This window comes from Ambystoma mexicanum, chromosome 4q (genome assembly GCF_040938575.1).
Source record: "Ambystoma mexicanum isolate Mex_15411 chromosome 4q, UKY_AmexF1_1, whole genome shotgun sequence".
NCBI lineage: Eukaryota > Metazoa > Chordata > Amphibia > Caudata > Ambystomatidae > Ambystoma > Ambystoma mexicanum.
In genome coordinates this window covers 919,866,147-919,889,358 of record NC_090928.1, presented here as the reverse complement: position 1 = coordinate 919,889,358, position 23,212 = coordinate 919,866,147, and the positions used below count along the sequence as shown (strand labels likewise).

General features: G+C 44.2%; 1 protein-coding gene across 4 annotated transcripts in view; it reads left to right on the top strand.

The window, feature by feature from the left end:
- Positions 1-23,212, top strand: part of MTA3 (metastasis associated 1 family member 3) — a 1,736,304-nt gene that overhangs the window by 173,875 nt on the left and 1,539,217 nt on the right. For all 4 annotated transcript variants that reach the window (XM_069608476.1, XM_069608475.1, XM_069608474.1 and 1 more), the window contains exon 6: positions 10,755-10,872. In XM_069608476.1, the coding sequence (XP_069464577.1) occupies positions 10,755-10,872 (118 nt within the window). The remainder of the gene's footprint in view (positions 1-10,754; positions 10,873-23,212) is intronic.

Genomic DNA, 23,212 nt, shown 5'->3' with positions numbered 1-23,212 from the left:
CAGCTGAATGAGTCTGAACCTGGCACCTCTTTCGGGTACAACAGGGCCCTGTTCCATTCGTTCTCGGTGATTTCAGTCCCCAAATCTTTCTCCCACCTTTCTTTCAGATGTGCACTTCTTGGGTTGGGTCTGTCATTTATTTGTGTGTGTAGTCTGGATGTTTGTTTCCATCCATCACTCAGGTTGTACATTTCCTGCACGAGGGTGTGTGATTCCGGTTCTTCCGGCCATGTATTCAGTTTTTTTGCTGTGTTTCACCCTTTGATACCATAAGAATTGGCCTGCTGCAAGCCCATCCTATGTCCGTAGAGAGTCAAAGTCCCTGAATTCTCCTTCTTCAAACAGATCTCCCTATGTGTAGAGTCCGCAATTCTCCCAACTCCTCATCGCCGGTAAGTCAGTGGGGGTCCTACAGACATCAGCAAGTATGGGGATTTCAGGCACATACGGGTGTTGTATACCAAGCCATGATCTGACCTTGTTCCAGATTTGTCTTCCCAGACTCAATATCATATTTGGGTCGGGAGGCCCAACCTGTGGGTTCCATAATACTACTTTGAGATGCGTTGGGGGCCGTAAATTGCTGGAGGAGGGCTGTCTCGGCTGTTGGCTAGTCCGACAGCCATTTTGCAACGTGGCTCAGCTGGGCAGCTAAATAGTATTTCTGAAACTCGGGCAGTTGTATGCCGCCTGCGTTTTGGGGGGGGGGTGTTAAAATGCTTAGTGTTAGTTTGTGTCGGGATGAGTCCACAAAAAGTCTGACTAGAGTTTCCAGTTTACGGAAGAGGGGTGGGGGTATGTAGTAGGTTATGTTGGTGAAGAAGTATAAGAGCCTCGGTAGTATGATCATTTTAGTGATTGCTGCTCTGCCCATCATGCAGAGTGGGAGTTTTTACTAGAATTTGATGGATTTGCGCACCCCGTTCATCGCTGCCTCTGGGTTGCATTCGTGCGTGAGGGCAGGCGTGTGCTTCACGTTGATTCCTAGATACCGGAATGCCTCTTCTTGCCATTGGATCCCGATCTCGGGTAGGTCTTCTGATTTTATTCCTCTGAGCCCCGCAAGAGGGAAGGAGCACGATTTCTGTCTGCTAAACTTTATTCTAGAGTATCTTGCAAAATTGTCTAGGATTTCCAGCGCTGTCGGCGCATTCATTTGTGGGTTGCTCAGGTATAGGAGGACATCGTCCGCATACAGCGAAATCTTGTATTCACCGCCTCCTCTGATCCCCGCGTCGAAGAGCTGTTTCCTGAAGTAGATGGCTATCGGTTCCAGGCCGAGGATGTATAACATCGGTGACAGTGGGCATCCTTGTCGGGTCCCCCTTCGTATTGCCTAGGCTTCTGACACCCTGCCACCAGTCTTTACTCTCGCCACAGGGGCATTGTAGAGCACCTTGACCCACTGGATGAAGTTCTCGCTGAGTCCGAATTCCCTTTGGGTCTCAATCAACCACTCCCAGAATATTGAATCGAACGCCTTTTATAGCATCTAGTGATAGCACTGCTAGGTACTCCGTGCTGTCTTTGGTCTGTGCCATTATGTGTTGGAGTATCCTTAGATTAGCTGTGGTGTTACGACCTGGGACAAAGCCATTTTGGTCTTCATGTATCAGGAGTCCTATCACTCTCGCTAGCCTCTTATCCAGGATGGTTGTTAGTATTTTGCTGTCATAATTTAACATTGCGAGTGGGCAGTATGAGTCGCACTCATCTGCTCGCTTGTTGGGTTTGAGATCAGAAGTCTTCATGAGTACGTTTTGATAATGATTTACCCATGACAGCTCGTCTATGGCATTCAATTGCGTAGAGCGATGAGCATTTGCAAAAGTCTTGTTTAATAACTTCCATATTTCTCGAGTAGATTTGGTTAATAGGGCTTTACTCATTAGTTCTGCATCATTTTGTTTTTGAGCAGCAAATACCTGTTTGATTCCATTTCTAAATTTAGTTTTCAGTCTAACTTTTTCCATTTCATTTGATTGTGCAGGTGCTAATCTTGATGCTTGTCGTAACTCATTTTTCAAATTTTGTACGATTCCAGTGATGCTTATGAATAAAAGTTGGTTTGCTAGAGCCTATATTTGTTTGTATTATTTGAATATAAACGTTGTAATACATTTGATCTGATGCATCATTCTCACGTATATTTTGAGCAACTTTGTGCTATAAAAAGGCTATATGACGTGGACTCCATTTAAGACGATTATTCGCATTATTTAACTCCAACATACCTTTGTAGTACAAACAAGTTTTAGTGTAGTATCGAGACCAACAAACTTCCACTATATGATGATCATTTGCCAAGGTTGGAATAATTTGGAACGCGACTATCAGGTTGTTAGAATTATTAGAGATGAAAACATAGTCTAGAGTAGGATGGGAATTACCTCTGGACCAAGTCGGCCGTGGAGGCACATCATTAGAGAATTGCCTTATTTCCATTAAAGCAAGCCATTTAGCTGCCCTAGTGTTAGTGCTGCGCTTAGATGCATGGCATAGGTTCATATTAAAACCACCCACGATTATTGTATTAACAATGTTAGGGTCCAGTAAGGTTCGATCCAGGATCTGTTCAATTTTATCCATGAAATCGGCTGAAGTGGATGAAGCAGGATTCCAATACATATTTATTAGCATTGTTGATGGGGGGGGGGGGGGGGGGGGAGATGAAGGGTGATTTATATTAGAAGTGCGAATAATCGCTGGTTGGATCCCAGAATCAGGGCTCCTCCATGGTTCAATAGTCTGATGCGAGTCATGTCTTTCTGCTATTAAAAGGCCAGCAGCCGGTCTGCCTCTCGAGGCCTTAGTTGTAGGTATTGTAGCCACTTGGTGGTCTGGCAAAATCGGAGAGGTTAATATCAATGTTTCTTGTAGTACTACTAGTTCACATTTGTTTAATAACGTAGGTTTAGAGATCATTAAATGTGAAAAGCCTCTAGTGTTCCATGAGATCATGGAACAATCACGCTGATCCAGAGGATTTTGCTAGTATTTTTTTTTTAGTTCCTTGTCCCTAGCATGTGAAATCCAGCTCCATTTGGATTCTATTATCTGGGCAGGGTTTCGAGAGGAAGCATTACAATTGCAGCATGCGTGAGTTCCTGCATTTGGATAGATTACTGGATTATTTTGTTGATTCTGAGACTGATTAGCCTGATGAGGATTTCATTGTGTAGGTACCTTCAGTGGAATTGCCTCGAGGAAAAAGTCCTCTCGAATAGGTGTCTTTATTGCCAAACATAATTCTTGATTATTAAAGACGGAATGTTTATTTCAACAATATCTTGTTGAGCTGGTTTTGGATAACATACCCCATTAATATCAGACGAGTTAATATGCCTTAATTGTGGAATTGCATGGAATATTGTCAACAGCGTCAATCTATTTGGAAAAGGGTCTGAATAGAGACTGTCAATCATTGTAATTCTTAGTTTCATCTTTCAAATTCAAATCTGAGTCTTCCAGTTCTTTATTAGGTATAATTTCTTGTGGGCTCTGAGTCCCGCCTTCTGTGTTAGACAAGGGTAGTGAAGATTCTTTTATAAAGATGACTTTATCAGGATCAACATGAGACATGGCCAAATTAGGGATCGTACTAACAGCTGCAACCCCCAATTCTAGAGTCGGTTGGTAATGCTTTGGAGGAGAACCTTTAGCAAATGGTAAGCATCTGACAAGTTCCTTTCGCTTTTCATCGAGGGTCATGAATGATTTAGTGTCATGATTTAAATAGAGAAGAGTTTCACTTGACCTCATGAAGGCTATGGTGAATAGTTTCCAATACAGAAATGTTTGAGTAGACCGAGAGTTTCATGAGTTGTTCAGTAGTAATGGTCTTATTTGCAGTGCCAGATTCATTTAGCAAGACATTGATATTGTCAGGTGAAACAAAATTGTTAGATGTCTTACCTTTAGATGACGCCACACCTAAAGTAAGAGGTACCATTACTGAGGACTTCAGGGTTCATTTCATTGGTGATCGGAAGAGAAGCTGCAGGAAAGGATGCTGCCATTGAGATGTTGGCTACAAACCTTTTTGATTTGGATTTTATTTTTTTAGGGTTTTTTTGGTATAGATACATCGTCTCTTTTTTTGTTATTGTTATTTTGCATTTATATAGCGCCTTATATACCATTGGTATGGTGGTCTGAAGGCGCTGGTAGGTTGAACGCCCTTGGGAACCGAAGTTCAGATTGGTAGAGAGAGTTAAAGGTGCGTGTGAGCACCGGGTATGTGTGCAGCTTGTGCGGGATCCATGTAATAGCTGATTCTTAGCGGTAGGTGTGGTGGTTGAGAGATCAGGTGTATGTGTTCATTCTGGCAGGATTTATCCAGACCGGATGTGGCTGCGTTAGGCCTGAGTAAAACGCCTGGCTGGGGGGGGTGTGTAACCAGCAGTGTTTACTTGGAATGATGTGGAGTGAGCGGTAGATGTTGGTATGAGAACAGTTATATCTAATGGTGTGTTTATAGTCATAATATTGAAAACATAATTTCGAATTACAAAAATGTCGAATTCAAAAATGTCGAATTCAAAAATGTCGAAAACACATACATATAATAGAAAAAGTCATTAATTCGAAAATAAAATGTCGGGAAAAAAATCAAAAAACCAATGTTAAAATAACTATGTAAAATGTCACAAATACTAACGTTTTTTATGGGGGGGACCCCCCCAAACCCCCACCTCCTCCCCACCCCCCCCAACATCCCCCATGGATATATACCTTTAATTATTTAAAAAAAACATCCCAAACCCCTACCCCAACCCCCTCCCCATAATGGATATAGCTTTAATTATTTAAAAAAATTATGTTTAATAAACTATTATTAATTAATTATTTATTTAAACATTAATTCGAAAAAAATTCGACATTTTAATTTCGAAAAATATTTTCGACATTTTGACTTTCGAAAATATTGTATTCGAAAATATGACTGGACACCCTAATGGTGTCATAGTATCTCTGTGTTCTAGTTGAGTGGTGATGTAAAGGAGAGAGTAAGCATGGTGGTGTGATATGTGCTTTTTCAAATGTCTACGCCCTCTGGCCCCCCTCTGCCCCCCTCTGCGCACTCGCCATCTTTAAGCACTCGCATTTTTCACGCATTCTGCAGCAATATCAAGTTCTATATATTCATCTATAAGCTCATCCGTTTTATACGCTCGTCTGCTCTATCCGCTCGTCTGCTCTATCCGCTCCACTTACTCATCCGTTCAACACATTTATTCGGTTTACGTTCATCCGTTCTGGACATTCCTCTGTTTTACGTACTCTTGCGTTCTACACGCTTCTCTGTATTTGCGCACTCATCTGTGCTACACGGTCGTCCGTTCTACACAACCAGCCGCTCTACACACTCATCCACTCAACATGTTCATCCATTTCATACACTCATCCGATCTACATATTCACTCGATTTCCATACTCATTCCAACTATATAGGTATTTGTTCTTCCACTCATGCATTCTTCAACTCTGCGCATTCATGTGTTCCACCTGTTTTATCCATTCTAACTAATTTCGTTCACTCCGCATGCATTCTGTCCATTTCTGGAGTTTAAATATCTTTACTGTTTCTGTATGATTTACTCTTATTAGCCATTTCATTGCTTTGATCTACTTTATTTGTTTAATTCTGTTTGTCCTTCAAATTTATGTTGGGGGTTATTAGCTGTCAGTTTCTCGCATCAGGTGGTTTGATGGATTGGAGTCATTGATTTGCTGTTGGTTTGTGTTAGTTTGGTACAGGTTGGTTTTAGGGGAAGAGCCAGGTTTTCAGCAGTTTGCGGAAAGACGTTAAATCCTCAGTTAGCATTTATTTATTTATCCTCAGTTGGTCTTTTATTTACATTTTTTATTAGTTTGAGTTGTGGAGGAATTTTGGTCTACATCATATTTGGAAGTTCGCTTTCTGTTCCTCTTACGTTTTCTTCGCTTATTCTGAGAAGGTCGATAGAAGAGATCATATAAAGGCAATTCTATTTTAGATTGGTCTAGACAATCAGAGACTTCTATGGCAATCAGCGAATTGTTATCAATAGGCAGTGCAGTCGAGCTGACATTTGGATTAGTGCCTGTGTCCTCGGTTAAGGTCTCCATCTCACATAGAGGCATGTTGTTAGACATAGAGATAACACACTCGGGAGATTCAGAACGAGGAACAGAAGACTCCAGAGCTGTTTGTAGCATAATAGGTAAACTCATAACCAGCCAATCAAGCTTTTTTGTGAGGGTTGACTTCAAGAGTTTCTTGAGTTGATGCTCTTGAATTTAGTAACTTTAACAATTTAGTTAAAGTGAAGATTGTTGTATTAATAGCAATAAGAGCAGCTTCTATGGCTGGATTGGTTATGGAGGGGAAAACCAAATGAGGGACGTGGAATTGGTTTGGCAAAGGATGGAGCTGCAGAGGCGATTGAATCAGGAGAGGAGATGATATAATTTGGACAATCTGTAGGCCAGAGTTCAGGAGAGTTTGATAGTCTTGATTCCGTTTGGTCAAATACAATAGCTTTCATATCGTTTTTAGTGTCAAATGAAGCAGTAGATGTAACCATAAATTGAGTTGATTGACTTGATTGGGCGACAGGAAGAAGCACGTTAGGAGCCAGACTTTTGACACAAGCTTCAAGATTAGCTGCAAAGGCAGTAGCTTCAGTGGCGTACAGAGGTCTGCTTACCACTTGTGAATATAGAGAAAGGGACGACAGACGAATACCTTGAGGGAACGGTTCCATGGGATGGTCTGGTTGAAAAGTGGGCGTATAGAAGCTCGCATCACCAGGAGAGAGCGGCGGCTCTACAACATAATCTTGCATTGTTTTATTAGAAAGCAAGTGAATTTGGGTGAGGTCCGATGAAGCATGAACCATGTTTAAATTAGTATCCGAAGGTAGAGTTAAGGTGTTGGAAGCGTATTTATTCACTCCCCTGGGGTATTGTTTGTTCTTAAGGGTCAGATTTGAGGGTTCATCCAGGAACGGGAAAAGTTGAAAGCCCGGTCGAATATGTAAAGGTTTACGTTGGGCAAAGCAGGGAGGTGGAAAAGGCAGGCCTGTCGTTAACCGCAACATGGTGTCATCAAAAAGATTGAAGGTATTATTTAGTTTAATAACCTACGTCTCAGTCATCATGTAACACTAGAGAGGTGGATATAGCAAGCAAGCAAACTATAGCAAGGTGGATGGTTTAGGCCATCAGGGAGGCCTATGAAGGGCAACACATGCACTTTCAGCTAACCTGCATGCCCACGCTGTCTGATAAAGGCCACGGTTGTCTCTTTCCAGTGGCAGGTCATCAGCAGGGCGGCCACTTGGGCCACCCCTTTGGCTTTCTGTAAGCAGTACTATTTGGACACAGGTTCTAAAACAGACGCGGCTTTTGGACAGGCGGTTCTAAGGCACTTGTTCGCTTAAAGAGGGTCACCTCTCCACCCTTGGGCTACATTCAGTTGTAATCGGCCATGCAGTATGGAGGAGAGGGGACGGGACATAGGAGTAATTAATAGTTGGTCACTGTAGTGACTAACATAGTCCTAGTCCATAGTCCCCTTTCCTCCATACGTCCCACCACCCCCTCCCCTAAGAATACTGGTGTCATTAGGCAATGATATTGTCGACGTTTCAATGGGGACTGAGGAGTGGCGCTGGTGGACTGAGTCAGGGGAGTGCATGCTCCCTGGGCTGCGCCCCTAAATTTTAAGGGGAAGGTTTTTTTCTGGTTAAAAAGGTTCCATCTCCCGTCCCTATTGAGGGACGACCATGCAGTATGGAGGAAAGAGGACTATGGACTAAGAGAATGTTAGTCACCAGGGTGAGTAAATATTCTGCCTGGACAATGTCGTTTAGTGGGCGAAAATCCTGGTTCATCGTAAACGTCCCCCTTTTTCGTTTTTATCAGATAAATCGCTGTTGCATGGGGAGGCAGAGGGCACTATTGTCCCCTGATTCAGGAGTGCCACAATGGTCTCCCTTATGCCCTCCTCCGCTTCTTTGGACAGCGGGTACTGTTCAACTCTGGGTTTCACTGCGCCTGGCTTCAGTGTTCTGACTGGAGCCACTTCCTGCAAAAGCCCTACATCGTGGACGCTAGTTTTCCATAACCTTTCTGGTACTTGCTGGAAGTCACTCTCAGTAAATGGGAGCAGGGGGAAAGACATTGTACCTTCCAGTATTGTACCGTAATGTCGCAAGTGATTCGAATTGCCAACACAATTTCTCCATCATCCCTGTCCTCAAAGAACTCTGCATCTGTGACTTCCTTGAGGGGCTCAGTTGGGTCAGTACACAACACTGTCCACCACTCACACCCATGAGTGTCTGTACCAACCACAACAATCCTTTTGGTTCATGGAGCTCTTGCGCATCACCTCCCTTATCTTCGAACTCTTCCTCACTGTCCCAGTCTCCTAACAATTTCTAGGATTCCAGAGACCGGATTGAAGCTAAGGACATGCAGAGAAATGGACATTCACATTGGAACCTTTGCCACATCCAAATGGAAAAGGGCCAGACATTGAGTGTGTTTACGAGCAAAAGAATTTGGCATGCCACATAACATGTATTGGAGTTTTAGTACAGAAATCAACAATTCCAGGATTTCATCAGTGTCTTGTTACTGGGTCCCAAGTACAGTTAACAAAAACCCACTTTTATAATAACCTTCCATTTGTTGTTAATAATTGCATCTAGTAATATATTTCCTTTTGACTAAAATAATACCAAGTTTAATGAAGAAAAGAATCTTTTGAAGTTCCATTGTATCTTGCCAGGCATTGCATTTAAATTTGAATAGCACTGCATTTCTATTTAACTTGAAATAAGACATGCATATTCAAGTCCCTGGATTCAGCTCTGAGCAACTAGCTACAACCTCAGGAATTATCATCATGGCATGTTAAGCCAGAGTAAGAAACACTTGATTCATTGTGTTCAAGCTAGTTTAAAGGCTAGACCCCATAAACCTTGTCAGATGCTAGCTAATGTATAAGTTCCAAGGGAACGGTCACATCCATCAATTTCAAGCCGCTCCTAAAAAAAAAAACACATTTAACTGAAGTCACAAGACTGCTGTTAAGGAAAATGAAGACCCCTGCCTCGCTACACATCTAAAAACATCCTCCGAAAGGAATAACTGCACAATACTTCAACAAGCTCATAAACCACTTGCTGGAAACAGGAATCCTCCCTAGAAGCTTCAAATCTCCCTACATTAACTCCTTCTCAAAGATTCCACAGGAAGGACAGACATTTGATACCCACTACTAGCCAATAGCAAACATTCCTTACTTGGTCAAACTCCGAGAAATCTACGTATATGGATAAACAACCAACTACTGGACGAGGCACAAGTATGTTTCCATCCCATGAGAGCGTTGCGGACTTGTGTAATCTCCTCCCTAAGGAAGGGAGCACTGCAAGTGCAGATGAACACAAGCGTAGGAGAAACTCCCCATTGAATTGCGGTGTCCTGAGCGCCTAAGAACCTCCACAGTTTGGATAATTGTCTGCTTCAGGTAAATACGAAGCAAATCATTTAACTGTTCTCACTTTACTTTTGTGCTAATATGGTGGGAGACTAACGGTTAGGCGACTATCTTCATTAGAGCCAAGCCACAACCCCCTTGGTGTGACAATATTTGACTAGAGGTTTTACTTGGTGTGTATTCGAAGTACCCAATAATAAATAATTATTTATGCTTACTTGTCTAACTGGAATTACTGGTGTTGCTCTCTGTGGACTCATTGGAGCCCTATACCACTCTCACACCCTTTCTGAGACTAATCATTGACACTCTGCAACCTTTCCTTGATTGTGTTTGGCTGGCCTCTGTCTTTTGCTGATAGGGTGGCCTCCCAAAATCCTCCTCCCAAGGCTGATTGTAAAACCATCTCAACACCTGTGCATAAAGGGATGTGGGGCTGCAAAAAAAGTTCTAACATGTAGCATAGTTCAAGCATATCCTAACCTAGTTATGAAGTAGGGAGAGCAAGGATTAATAGAAATATCCACATACATGAAGGTAATTTTGCTGATATAAATTCCTAGGTATTTAAATACTGGTGGGCCATTTGACAGACATGTAGGACTAGGCAAACTTAAACAAAGAGAATCTTTCAAAATAACCGGGGGAAGTAAATATTGTTACCAAAAATAAAGCCTAATGCACACTTCTCCATGTAAAGCAAATATTCTGTGTACCTGGTAGTAAATCTTTAAATTTCCTGCCACAATAATTGTACGGTGTATAATAATGTGCCATGACCAACACAAAATTCTAGTTTTCTTTAAAAACAAAATATTTACATTAGGACACTGCATCACCAACAAGTGGTTTGTCAAAGTGGAATGCATATTTCACTTATTTCTTGTTTGGCTATTTTGGTCATTGACGAACACATGTTACTTATGCAGCACATATGAATGAAGCATATATTTCAGCATTATTTTCCGTTGTAAATCATGAATTTATTCAAGATTTTATTAATTTTCTTTCTACCTGCCTTTGTCCAATAGTTTCTTTTAAATTGCAGTTTTTATTCATAAAGGCTAAGAAAATGTAGCTGAACCTTTTAGATAGGTTTTCCCTAATTTTTAGCTTTTAATTGTTCCAAGGCAAAACATTGGTATCCTAACTCTTTGACCTGTAAACTGTTTTTTTCTTTAAGTGCCATTTCTTTTATATTCTTAATCTTGAAAAATGATTGCATGCCTTTCATGCTTAAATATTGTCTTTGATTCAGGATACATTTTTTTATTCATTGGTGTACGATCCGTCACTGAAAACGCTTTTGGCAGACAAGGGCGAAATCCGAGTGGGCCCTCGATATCAGGCTGATGTACCAGATACGATACTGGAAGGTACGTTTTAATGTCTTTCTGTGTTATTTCAACATGTGATGGGTAACTTTATATTTTTTTTAAACTCCAATTAAACCTCAGTCAAGCAGCAAATACCCTGTCTCGGTTTATCATGTCAGTTAATACAAATTAGCAAAATACATTTTTTTTGTATTTTAAAATATGATCACAAACAAAGGTCTCTGTGCTAATGTTGGGGAGAGGGTTTTGAAGGTTAACAGGGGTAAGTTTTCTATAGTTGCAGGGAACACTAGCTAACAGAGTGGTCACCCCAACATTCACTCTTCCGAGGGACTTTTTGGCATTCAAATTGCTGTGCTTTTTCTCTCATGACATTATAGGGTAAACCCTTCTTGTAATCTGGGAATCCTAATGCAGATGCACAGGCTACGACTGCTCATTAACTTAATAGAAGCTTCTTCGGCCTCTGAAGACCACTGTAGGGGCTCTGTGTTAACTCTGATGTACTGTTGTATGGGTTTAACAATCTCGGCCTGTCCTAAATTCCACTGTTAGCAAAACCTTACTACACCTAAACAGGCTCTTGCTTGTGTGATGGTTTGGGTGTTTTAATGTTGTGCTTTGGCAAATCTGAAGGACACAGACACTCTGAGGACATTTTGAATATAGGTTTACTAACGGAAAAAGGCAGCCTATCTTTCCTTATCACTATGGGGTGTTCCCTTCCTAGATCAGTCGCAAACCAATGTCCAAAAAGAATCTGTCTGCTGTCCAAAACTAGCCTAACTGACCCTTCCACTATTCTAATCAACTAAGGTCAGGCAAGTTACTCCCTTCTGTTGGCGGTGCATTTGCACTGTGGTTCTCTTATGTTAAAGTTCTGGTCAATATACAATGAAGATTACCCAGGCTTACAGCGAAGGGAGTCTTGCTTCTATTAAAGACACAGAGGCAAGTGTTACATGTGCAATGCAAAGATAAACAGAGTTAATTTCTCATGCATCTTTTATGTACATAGTTCTTTTTCGTGTAATGGAATCTGGATTGTTGATTAAGGTTCTAGGTATATCCTGGAACCACTGTTGGAGAAAGCTTGGTTTTGAAATTAGAGCCAGTTATAAGAGGCTGGGGCTGCTAACACTGTTATTTGAGACCTTGCAGATCGTGTTGAATAAAAGGCTGATTATCACTTAACAAGCCTGGCGACGAGTGTACTGGTGCAGGGACCCCGGATGGCAACCCCAGCCAGTTATGTGCGCAGCGACGGGGAAAAAGTTTCCAAGCTGATACTGGAATTGCGTGTTGAGGTGCTCCCTGCTAGCCACTGGGGGATATTCTGGTGTGAGGACGCTCTTCTGGTGTTTTCAATATCCCCTACTGTTGTGTGGAGGCAAAATGGATGCCCCAGAGATTTTGGGGGCTGCCACCCCAGGTGCTTCAGTGTCTTTGCGACATTGGAGCGGTGACCGGCAAGTAGGGGACTGTGAGAAACCTGAAGGTGTCTCACCTGCTAGTCCCGGAGATCTGTCGTCCAGGTGGCCAGGACACAGCCATCACTAATGGAATCCAGTTCCTGGGGGTGGACCAGTGGGGGAGGATCACCTGGGTGAGGGGACTTCGGGAATGGAAGTGGGACCCCAGTCCCTGTAACACCTTTTCCCCCATTTTACCATGTAGGATACATAGAAGCTCTACCCCACCCTTTTCCGACACAAACACTTAATTACACCGTAACAGACAACAAACTAACACCAGAGCAGTTTGCCTGACATGTCCCAACACACGGGTCAGGCAGAGTCCAGAAATTGACAACCACGCACACCTGACTGCCCTTTACCTTCCCCACAGGGATAAAAGGCAGAGCACAAAAGCACACTTCGAGCAAGGCCGAACGCACAAGGAAACAGCTACACCAAACCGGCAGTTCAAACGGAGGAGAAAGGCGGTGAGACCTGGAAGGACGACCAAGGGGGAAATACCCATACCCTTTTCAATTCAAACCCGGGAAGCCTGCGACAGGTAAATCATAAAACCGGGAGTTGAAGCTGGCGTGTGGAGGCGGAGATGTCAACGGTACACTGGGGCCTCCCGCATTGAGAGCACAGGCGTGTGAGCATGCTGGCTACCGTGGTACCATCCTTGACTGGTGAGTCGGTGGAAGCTGATAGCAAACCGATGTGTGTTAAGCCCAATGTTGAAAGCAGCAACATTTGGTGAACGCAGGAACCTGAAAGACCCACACAAGGGGCTCGGCCCCCCCGTGAGGTTTTGAGCCGGCCTGAGATGGCGCTAGCGAACAAGAGGAAAGTAAGGTGCTCGTAACGCACACGGGTTCTGACGAAAGGACCTTACGATATTGCGTTACGTGCAGCTATTTTGGTTGCTGTGGTGACCCTAAACAGTTGTTCTGGTATGAAGTTGCCTGTTGGTTGCAGATGCCATTTTAACTTCAGGCCTCTGCTGAACATCCCTGCTCTATCCTAGCTGGTCACCATTTTAAGAGCAATCAACTGATCGTGTCCCTTATGGGGCCGGAACTGATTTTCATTTGATAATTTTGTGCCTGGATTGAGGCGCACACATTATAATACAACTGACATCAAGAGCAATATCGTGGGACCAATGTTTATTTTGTCACCAGCAGGTGAGCCGCAGATTAAGTGGTTTGACTGGAGAGATGGTTTCTTTGAAGTATCTACATGGGGTTTTTAGGGGTACATTTGTCGCAGATAGAAAATATTCACTATTGTACCATTGCTTGCGTCAGGAAGGGTAGGCTGTCTTCAGAAAACTGCTAGACTTGTCTGATGGTAAGGCGGAAGGCCTGAATAGTTTTGAAAAAGCTGGACAAATCTTTTACTAAAAGAGAGAATACATGTCTCGCCAGTTATCACTTTGCAGTCCGAGACCAAAAGAAAGGTGAATCTTTTGAGGAATTTGACAATTTTGTGTGGCTCGGCTATGGAGTGTAACTTTGACCATTGTAGAGATTAGCATTTACGGGATCAACTGAAGATAAGGTGTGATCACAAGGTGCGTGAGACGCAATGGTGATAAAGTTGCAATGGAGTCGATATTACTTTGGAATGAGCCATAGAGATGGCTAAAATGGTGGGGCACATGGAATCCTGTATTAAGGAGCTTGATGCCGGGGCTGGCAAAACGCAGGAGTCTAATGCCAATGTGGTCGAAAAATGGAGGGGTCACACTCACACAGGATAAAGGAAGGATTGGAAGACATCCTCTAAAAAGAAGCAAGAAACTAAGAGAATTGAGGGAAGGCTGAATGAAAAAAGGTGTTATCGCGTTGGGAATTTTTACGCAAATGACAAACATTGTTTTGCACAGCATATTGTGTGTACGTAATGTGGAGGTAAAAAGGCATTTGGCCCGGTACTGTAAACAATAGTGCTAATTTGGAAGTGTGACGTGCATGGATGAGGTTGTGGGTCATTGGCAGGGTGCCAACGAGGAGTGGATGAGACTTGTATGGTGAATGCAGTGGATGCCAAACCCAAGGGGTTGAAGCTGCATGCTGAAATAGAGGTGAACAAGGTACGTCTGAGGTTATTAATTGATAGCGGCGCTGATTATACCTTGGTGAATGTGGACACCTGAGGCAGAAGCTTCACTGCTGTGAATTGCAGGAGTTCACAGTGGCAGCTCATGCTTATGGGGAGATGTCAATTGATAATTTGATTGAGTTCTGGACAGTTTGCTTTTAAGGGACGTCGGACCACTGGCATGGTGAGAGTTACTTGAAAAAAGGGAAATCTGCTATCATGGGGCACGCAGTCGGATCTTGGGATAAGGTTAGATCCTGATCACCCCTCCCAGGTATTAATAGCACGCAAATGTAGGGGAGTGGTGAGCGTTGAGGATACAGATATGAAGGATTTGTTTGAGTGTATTTGAGGAAGTGGCGGGATGATTGAAGGGGTTTGTGTACCTCATAAAGTTGAAACCGGGTGTGGTGCCTGTCAAAAATAGTTTGCTTTGATGTCCATATTAAACAGGAACTTAAGCGAATGCTAGACAAAGGCAAAGGCATCATAGAATAGGCAGTGGCTGCTGAGTGGGTAAATCCGATTGTGGCAGTATGGAAATCCAATGGGAGTGTGAGATTGTGCATATACCTTTAGGCTTTGAACAAGTGTGTGGTTCCAGATAGGTTCCCTTTGCCAAAGAAAGGGGATCTGTTGACTGAAATTAAGGGTGCAAAAATGTTTTCCACAATAGATTTGAAGGCAGCGCATCACCAGGTTCGATTACACTATTAGTCTAGAGTTGACATCTTTTGTTACACATTTGGGCTTTTTTTCGTTGTAAAAGGATGCCCTTTCGATTGATATCGGCATCATCAGTGTTCCAGAGGGTGACGAGTAGATTGCTCCTCAAAGGGATGGTAGGAGAATGTTGTTACCAGGATGACATCTTGGTGTGGGGAAGAAGTATGGAGGAGCATGATTGATTAAAAGAAGTTGTAAGAAGATTGTGTGAGGCTGGATTGACAATATCTTTGGAGAAGTGTAGGTTTAGGTTGAAAAAGGTTCAGTACCATGGATCCTATGTTGCCGCCTCAAGGTATTTAACCCAAGACAGCTGCTGTTGAGGCAATAGGAAAAATGAATCCACCAAAGGACAAAGGAGGTATTATCCTTGTGTTTATGATTGGGGGATTACTATGGCAAATTTGTTAAATCTAGCATAGAGTACCAAAGAAATTAGGTTTTTGGGTAAGATTGTTCGATTTGTGTGGAGTGATGCATGCCAGGAGGAGTTTAAAGATGTAAGGAAATGCCTAACTAGTGCCCAGATATTGAAAGGGTTTAAAGAGGATTGGGATGTCAATATGTGGATGCCAGTGAAAATGGACTGGGGTATGTTGATGCAGGGAAAGGAGGTACAAACTGTAGCGTTTGCTTCACAGGTGAACAAGGAAGCAGAATGTTTTTTCGGTGGAGAGTGAAGCACTGCTGTGTGTTTGGGGAATTGAGAAGTTCAACAACTTGCTTTGTGCGTGGATGTTTGTCATAGTAACGGATCATAAGCCTTTGGTGGGCATGTTCAGTAGGAAAGGCCTATATGTAGTATGTAGGAATTGTGAGATGGATTACAAGTTTGGAATTTGAGTTGTGACACATTAAGGGAGAACTGAACGTGCTTGCGGATGCCTTACCTCGCAATGCTGTTGAGTGAGAATGGCGAGGAGAAGTGAGTGGAGGAGGAAGTTTTTATTTTTTGCTGCATTGGAGATGAAGAAAATTGGCATGCTTTGTGTGTGGAGGATGAAATATATCAAAAGGTAGTGGAATTTGTACAGAAGGGATGGCCAATTGAGGATTTGGAGGATGCCTTGAAGGCATAGAAGAGGGTGAAGAATGAGTTTAGTGTAGAGAGGGGCATGCTGATCAGAGGAGATTGCATGGTGTTCCCAGAGGACAACAGGAAAAATGTGATGCAGATTGCCCTTGAACGTCATTTGGGCATATGTAAAACCAAAGGCATAAGTCGGGAATACTTGTGGCCTGGGATGGATGATGACATAGAGAAAGTGTTGAAGGATTGTGAGGGTTGCTGTATTAGTGACAAGGTGCTCCTAACCAGAGTTCTGCCAGTGAAGATGGTAAAGCCGCTGAGTACTGTGTGGGACATGGTGGCAGTTGACATCTTAGGTACCATTGCAGTTAGGGATTGTCAAAGCAACTTCGTGATTGAGGCTGTGGACCTTCTATCGAAATGGCCTAAGGTGTGTGTAGTGAAGGATATCGGTGCCAGGAGTGTGTTAATATTTTTGGAATCGATATTTTGGAGAGAAGGGGTTCCAGGAAAAAGTGTGATACAATGGAAGACAGTTTGTGGCCAAAGAAATGGAAGAGTTCCTGGAAGTAAATTGGGTGTAGCATGCAACAACTGCATTGTACAATTCTAAAGGGAAAACGCAGTGGATATAACTGAATTTTAATGGATGTTATTAGGATTGTTGTGGCGACTGGTGGAGATTGGGTGCGGGCAGTGATGGAGAGAGTTGGTACGAGACAGTCTTCAAATATTGTTGCTAGGCTTCCTTGGTCAACATTTATAAGCAAGGACATAAAGTAGGGTCGTTGCCTTCCTTCAATATCAATGTGATCATTTCTTTCCTCAGTGTTACTAGTAAGTTTCGACCTTCAACCACCTAAAATGCCGTAAGAAGGTGAGAGGCAAGCGTGTCCACTAAGGCTTTATGAAAATTGGCTGTTGGTGCATCTGAATCTGATGATTTACCGCATGGCATCTTTTCGATAGCATTCAAAATCTCTGGCTTTGTATAGGGTCACTATTTTCCCTGCTCTCTTGTTTTTCAACGTAGACTCATCTGGTCCAGGAGCAGATCTATGTGCCTGTTAGATTGGTCTTGTTTGCATGAGAATAAACTTGTGTAGAACTCGACAAATGACTTCACAACATTTGAATCCCCATATTGGGCTGCCCCTTTGTTATCCAGTACCATCTGCATGACTGGTTTTCCATTAATATCAGGTTAGCCTTGCTAGTTTTCTAGCAGATGGCTGGACTTCCTATATTGACGTGCAGTTGTCTCTGCCCCTAAAATGTGATTTCCCTGTTTGCAGCTTCACTAAAACTCAGGAGTATGTCCCCCCCCATTAGTTCAGATCTGCTCTAATCGTGCGCAAGATCCCTGACTCCATGGCTACACAAATTTCATGACTGAAACACTTATGTGCCTCCCGGGAACTGACGTGGGATTCAACAGAACACTTATTCCCTTTTGAAGAAATTGATCTCTCTGCTTAGCTCCGCCTTGACTATGGCATTGGTCTGGTCAATCTGATTTAAATTTCCACCTGCAGTCATGAAGCCCACATCGGGATTTTTATCTGAGCTATTCTCAACCGTCCACCTATATCTATCTTGCCTCTGTCAAGACAGCAATATATAATGAAGTTTGGTTTTAGCAATGTGGGATGAAGAGTAAAATGTGAATTCCCTATCATTGGGATGTCTAACCTGCCATATATCAATTAAACCATGTAAATCAAATAGATGCATTAACATTTAGGCCGAATTAGATAATCCTTGGCATGTCACCATTGATTGATCCAGCTCCATATCCAGCACCATGTTAGTTTTCCACTCGCCTCAAATCATTGACGGATCTGTGTAGGGCCAGGAGGATAGCTTGGAGGGGGGTTACATGTTAAAATGTTGCCTTGAAAAAGTCACCAGGTAGGTTACTTTTTTTCATGCGCCCCTAAAAGCCTTCCCCCACACATTCTATGACTGGTATAATTTTCTACTATTTACTCCAGTCATAGAATGTTTGGGTAAAGTGCTTGATTTATTTCAGAGTGCAAATTTGAGGAAATGTCGCTTCCTGGCAGCTATTTCCCAGATGACTTTTGGATACCCTTGCAAACACATTTGTCTTGGAAACAATATAACACAGAACACTGGTTTAAATCCTGGTCCTTAGATACTGGTGTTTTGTATTAAGTGTATTATAAATGAATATACTCCTACGTCCTGTCTCCTTTCCTCCATACTTTTGGGACATTCCGTCCATCGTGACGGGACCGAAGCACTTTTTAAGCATTAAAAAATAACTTTAGGTGTCCTTTTTTACACGGGTCCAATGGACGTGACCGTAGCTCTGCCTTCCTGAGCTCTGCCCCGCGCATCCAAACCTGAAACTAAACGTACCGAGACTAGTCTTGAGGTTTCCTGTGCAGCGACTAAAAGCAGTGGGGTGACCCCCGAGGATCCCCTTCTAGGGGCTATTATTAAAACCGGGAAGATCGATGCGCCCCCTCATCCTTGGGCTCTGGCTATAGGGTGGGTTCACCCTAAGCCTTCCCACAAACAATCATGTGGTTGAACCAATCCTTCTGAGGGGGCAAATAAGGAAGGCAAACACCTTAATTCTTCAAGTACCACCCCTGCCGAGGTTCCCTCACTGAGGGCTAATTCTTCAGCATAATCTAAGGGGTCTCAAAAGCGCTCTAGATCTGCTAGCACCGGCTCTGCTGAGATTCCCTGTCACAAGGCTAAAATGGATAAAAAGTCCCCCGATACCCTTGTGGTGATAATGGCCTCACTGACAGCCTGTGCTGCAGTTCACTTCAGGCAATAACAAAATGGCAGCCAAGCCATGTGTTCTGAGGCAGCCATTTTAACTACCTCTTTCACCAACATTATCAACGGCTGGTACCCAGGGGCCTGTTTTTGGGGCCGAGCAGCCTTTTCCACACAATGTGGACAATAGGAATCGGTTCTGCCCTCCAATGGATTGGCGTGCTCCTTTTCCACTGCCACATAGTCGTGCTCCCACCTACATCTGCACCCTTAATTTACGTGGATCCAGCTGGTGGTGGGCCATTCTGGCAACCAGCCTCTTTGCAATCCTGGGGGTATGTCCCTTCAGAGTGGTCTCTGCCCACCTCCTGTGCCTAGACCTTCCTCTGAGGATGCGTGTTTTGGTAAATTCCAGGCCCTTATTCACTCTGACCTGATGAAGGCTTACTTTAAGTATTTGTTCAAGGAAATGTATCCCAAGCCTCTCGAGCCGCAACCTGCTCTGGCAACTCGTCAGCAGGTTCCGGTAGTGCCACCCTCCCTCTTCTGGTAGGGCCCCCCCTTCGCTACCACCACTGCCTCCACTTTCACCTATACTTAAGACTCCCGTTGCACAGTCAAGTCTGCCCACAGGCTCTGAGGTGCCACGTGCTGCTGATCAAGTTTCTGTTCACGCCGCATTGGATGAAGATCAAGGACCCGCCCCATTCTGTCAGAGCCTTTCATGACCGGGTCGTGGATATGATGGCGTTCCTAGATATTCCGCTACCCGAGCCTCCGGCTCTGCAAGAAGGTGTACTTTCAGGAGCCTTTACTCTTTCGACACAAGTACGCCCATGCCTTTTCCTTCAAAAGGATGTGCTAGCTGAAGCACACAAGGTCTGGGAAAAACCTCATTCCGGGCAGCACCTGAACAGAAAAAATTACGCTTGCTGTAAGCTACACTAATCAGAAGACATACCATTGACTGCATGTCCACTCCCTTCATCAACGGTGGTGGCAGCAGCTACGCTCCAGGCTAAGCGGTCCTTGGCATCCTCTACGGCAGCTTCTCAAGTCCTTTCCAAGGAAGACTAGCTTCTTGATGCCATTGGGGACATTTTTTTTCTCCAATTCTGCTTTCCAGCTGCGCCAGGTGAACACTTGGGTCATCCTGGCAGCAGCGAATCTCACGCTGTTGAAGGAGCTTGCAGAGTTTCTCCTGACAGGCTCGAAGATTTTAAAGACGCCCTATCCGATGCCAGAGTGCTAGCTGAAGACCTGCTGGAGGCCGCGGCCCATCATATCGACACTTCCGCTTTGTAGGCCTTATGGTTGAAGTAGACCTCTCCTGCCAGGCGTGGCTGCATGCTTCGAAGTTCTCGAAGGAGGTTGAGGACAAAGTACTTGATCCTCCATTAGAAGTTAAGACAATTTAATTCCTCCACTGATGAGGAACTCACTAAAACAAAGGAAAGCATGCAAACGGTTACATTTTTGTCAGTCCTTGCCAAAACCCCAGCTAAAGCAGTCTATACGGTCGGGGACCCAAACAAGGTCCTCCTCAGGTTTCAGAATGTTCCAGGAGCGCTGTGCACGCCGGACAGAAGGTCCCTCTGGTGGGCCTTGCCACAAGCAGCAAAGGCAAGGTGGCCGTTTTTTCTCTCGGTCAACAGCCTCCTCTTTGGCTACAGGTGGTCTCACCACTGGTAAACCATCGGTCTCACAAGGCTCTGGTGGGAGGACGAATATCGTCTCATCTGAAGGCATCAGAGACCATCCCATTCACAGAAGACCAATGGGTTTTGTCCATCGCCCGAGCAGGCTTCTGCTTGCCCCTTGCTCACCCTCCTCTTCAACAGACTTGGTCGCCCTCCCTCAGAGCCGAGGTACAGAAACTTCTAGACCTGAAAGCAGTGGAACCTGTTCCCTTGCGGGAGTATGGGAGGGCTATTACGTCTGTTTACAGTGCCCAGACCCAACCAGGCTGGCCTGTTCACTATCCTCAACCTCTCCAACTTTAATCTTTTCCTACCCCCAAGAAAAATTTAAGATTATTACGCCCAGCCACATAAAGTCCTCTTTCCCGAAGGCTGATGATCTTCAGGACGCTTGCATGCATATCCTGATCTGGGGCCCACATTGGAAATAACTGCGGTTTTCCGTGGGAACGGAACACTTCCAGTTTCGAGTGCTACCGTTTGCTCTCAGCTCGGCACAGCGTGTCTTTGCGAAGATGGCGGTCATCGCAGCATTCCTCAGACTGCATGGAATTCATGTATATCCATATTTGGATGATTGGCTTCTGTGTGTCCTTGCCCACGGGCTGCTACAGCCAATCTTCAGTCACTCCTCCAGCTCCTGTTTCAGCTGTTTGACTGTTGCTCAAGACCTGATTTTTCTAGGATTACGTTGGGGTACTGTCAATGCCAGTGTTCCTGATGGAGGACAGAATTGTGGACCTAACGGCCACGTGCCAGCTTTTCCTTCTGTCCTCCCGCATGTCGGCCTGGTGGTTCCAGAGACTTCTGGCCCTTACAGCTTCTTGCATGTTAGCCCTACCTCTTGCAAGACTGAAAATAAAGCGCACACAGCTTGCTCTACTGAACTGCTGGTCTCAAGCTGTGGACTCTGACTACAAAATGATTCTGGTTCTTCATTGGTGGTCATCCGCTAGCAACCTTTCAGTGGGAACCTCCTTCCGGGAGCCCTGCCAACAAGTCACGGTTACAACAGACTCCTCCCTTCTAGGGTTGAGGGGGTGGTGCTACATCACCTTGAGGTGTAGGATCTGTGGACGCCACAGGATAGACTATCCCATATCAATTACTTAGAGCTTACTTAGAGCTTCTGGCAGTTTTTCTAGCGTTAAAGGCTATTCAGCGGTCTCATCAACACAGTGGTTCGAATTTGCATAGACAATTCTGTCGCAATGTTCTATATCAACAAGCAAGGGGGCACCAGGTCCCCTCTTAGCTATCCATATTTGGAGTTGGCCGATCCAGCACAATGTCCGGCTGCAGGCAGTTCCTATACTCTGTCACAACAAAGTTGCGGCAGACTCCCAGAGCCGCCAATCTGCGGCGGGTTACGAGTGGGAGATGAACAGCGATGTTCTTACCAGGATCTTCCAGCAATTGTGTTCCCCAGCGGTGGACCTCTTTGCAACCTCAACAAACAGAAAACTTCCTCTTTCTCCTTCCAGAGACGGTCTTGGAGTGTCTTCCTTGGGGGACGCTCTCAAGATTTCTTGGACCAACATGAAGGCTTACGCCTTCCCTCCTTTGCCGTTGATTCATCGGTCTCTCTGGAAACGCATGAGCGCCACCGATTCCTGACCTTTTCCACCAGAGCAATCACCAATTGTGGCACCCGTCCCCACAATCCTTCAGCTTGGCGGTCTTGTACCAGAGATCAGGTCCTTAGCACAGTTTAACCTTTCAGAGGATAATATGCGCATAATTCAGGCAGCCTTCTACAAGGGATTAGTACAAAAGCAAATGGCTTTGGTTTTGTAATTCATGTCTAGCTAAACAGCTTTATCCTCAACAGGCTTATATTGACAGTTTCTTGTCTTTTATATCCGACCTTGAAGCCTCTGGCATCCACGTCTGATCCTGCAGAACGTACCTGTTTGCCATTGCGGCTTATCTATCTACAACCAGTTGCTTCTTTTCACTGGCAAACCCAGTAATCAAGAGACACTTTGCAGGTCTTCATATTTTTTTCTCTGGTCAGGCCTCAACATCCAAAATGGGATCTGAATGTGGTCCTCATGCTTTGTGTCGTAAGCCTTTTGAACCTCTGGCCATTACCGAACTCTAGTATCTTTCTTGGAAAGTGGCCTTCTTGCGGTAACATCTGTGAGAAGAAAAGAATAAGTGAGCTTCAAGCTCTCGGAGTTCCACATAAACCAGTCAATATCCTTACCAGTTTTCTTCCTGAACCTGGTTTCTGATGCAGAGAGGGTTCTAGTCAACCTAGACGCCAGACAAGCTCTGATGTTTTACCTCAACAACAAGCGAACTTGGAAGTTCTTCACAACTCTTTGTTACATTTCGTGACCCAAAAGGGAAACCTGCTTCGAAAGCGTCCATCTCACGTTGGATAGCTTCCTGTATCTGTGAGGCCTACACTATTCAAGGCCTTCAGCCCCCAAAGGGCGTTCATGCACATTTGGTGCATGGCAAAGCGGCTGCTGTTGCCTTCCAGAAATGTCTCTTGGGAGTCCATAACCAAGGTGACTGCTGTGCTTTCCCTTAGGCTTTTTGCAGACACTGTCTTGACCTGAGCTCCCGGGCTGATGTTCAGTGCGGCAAGGCAG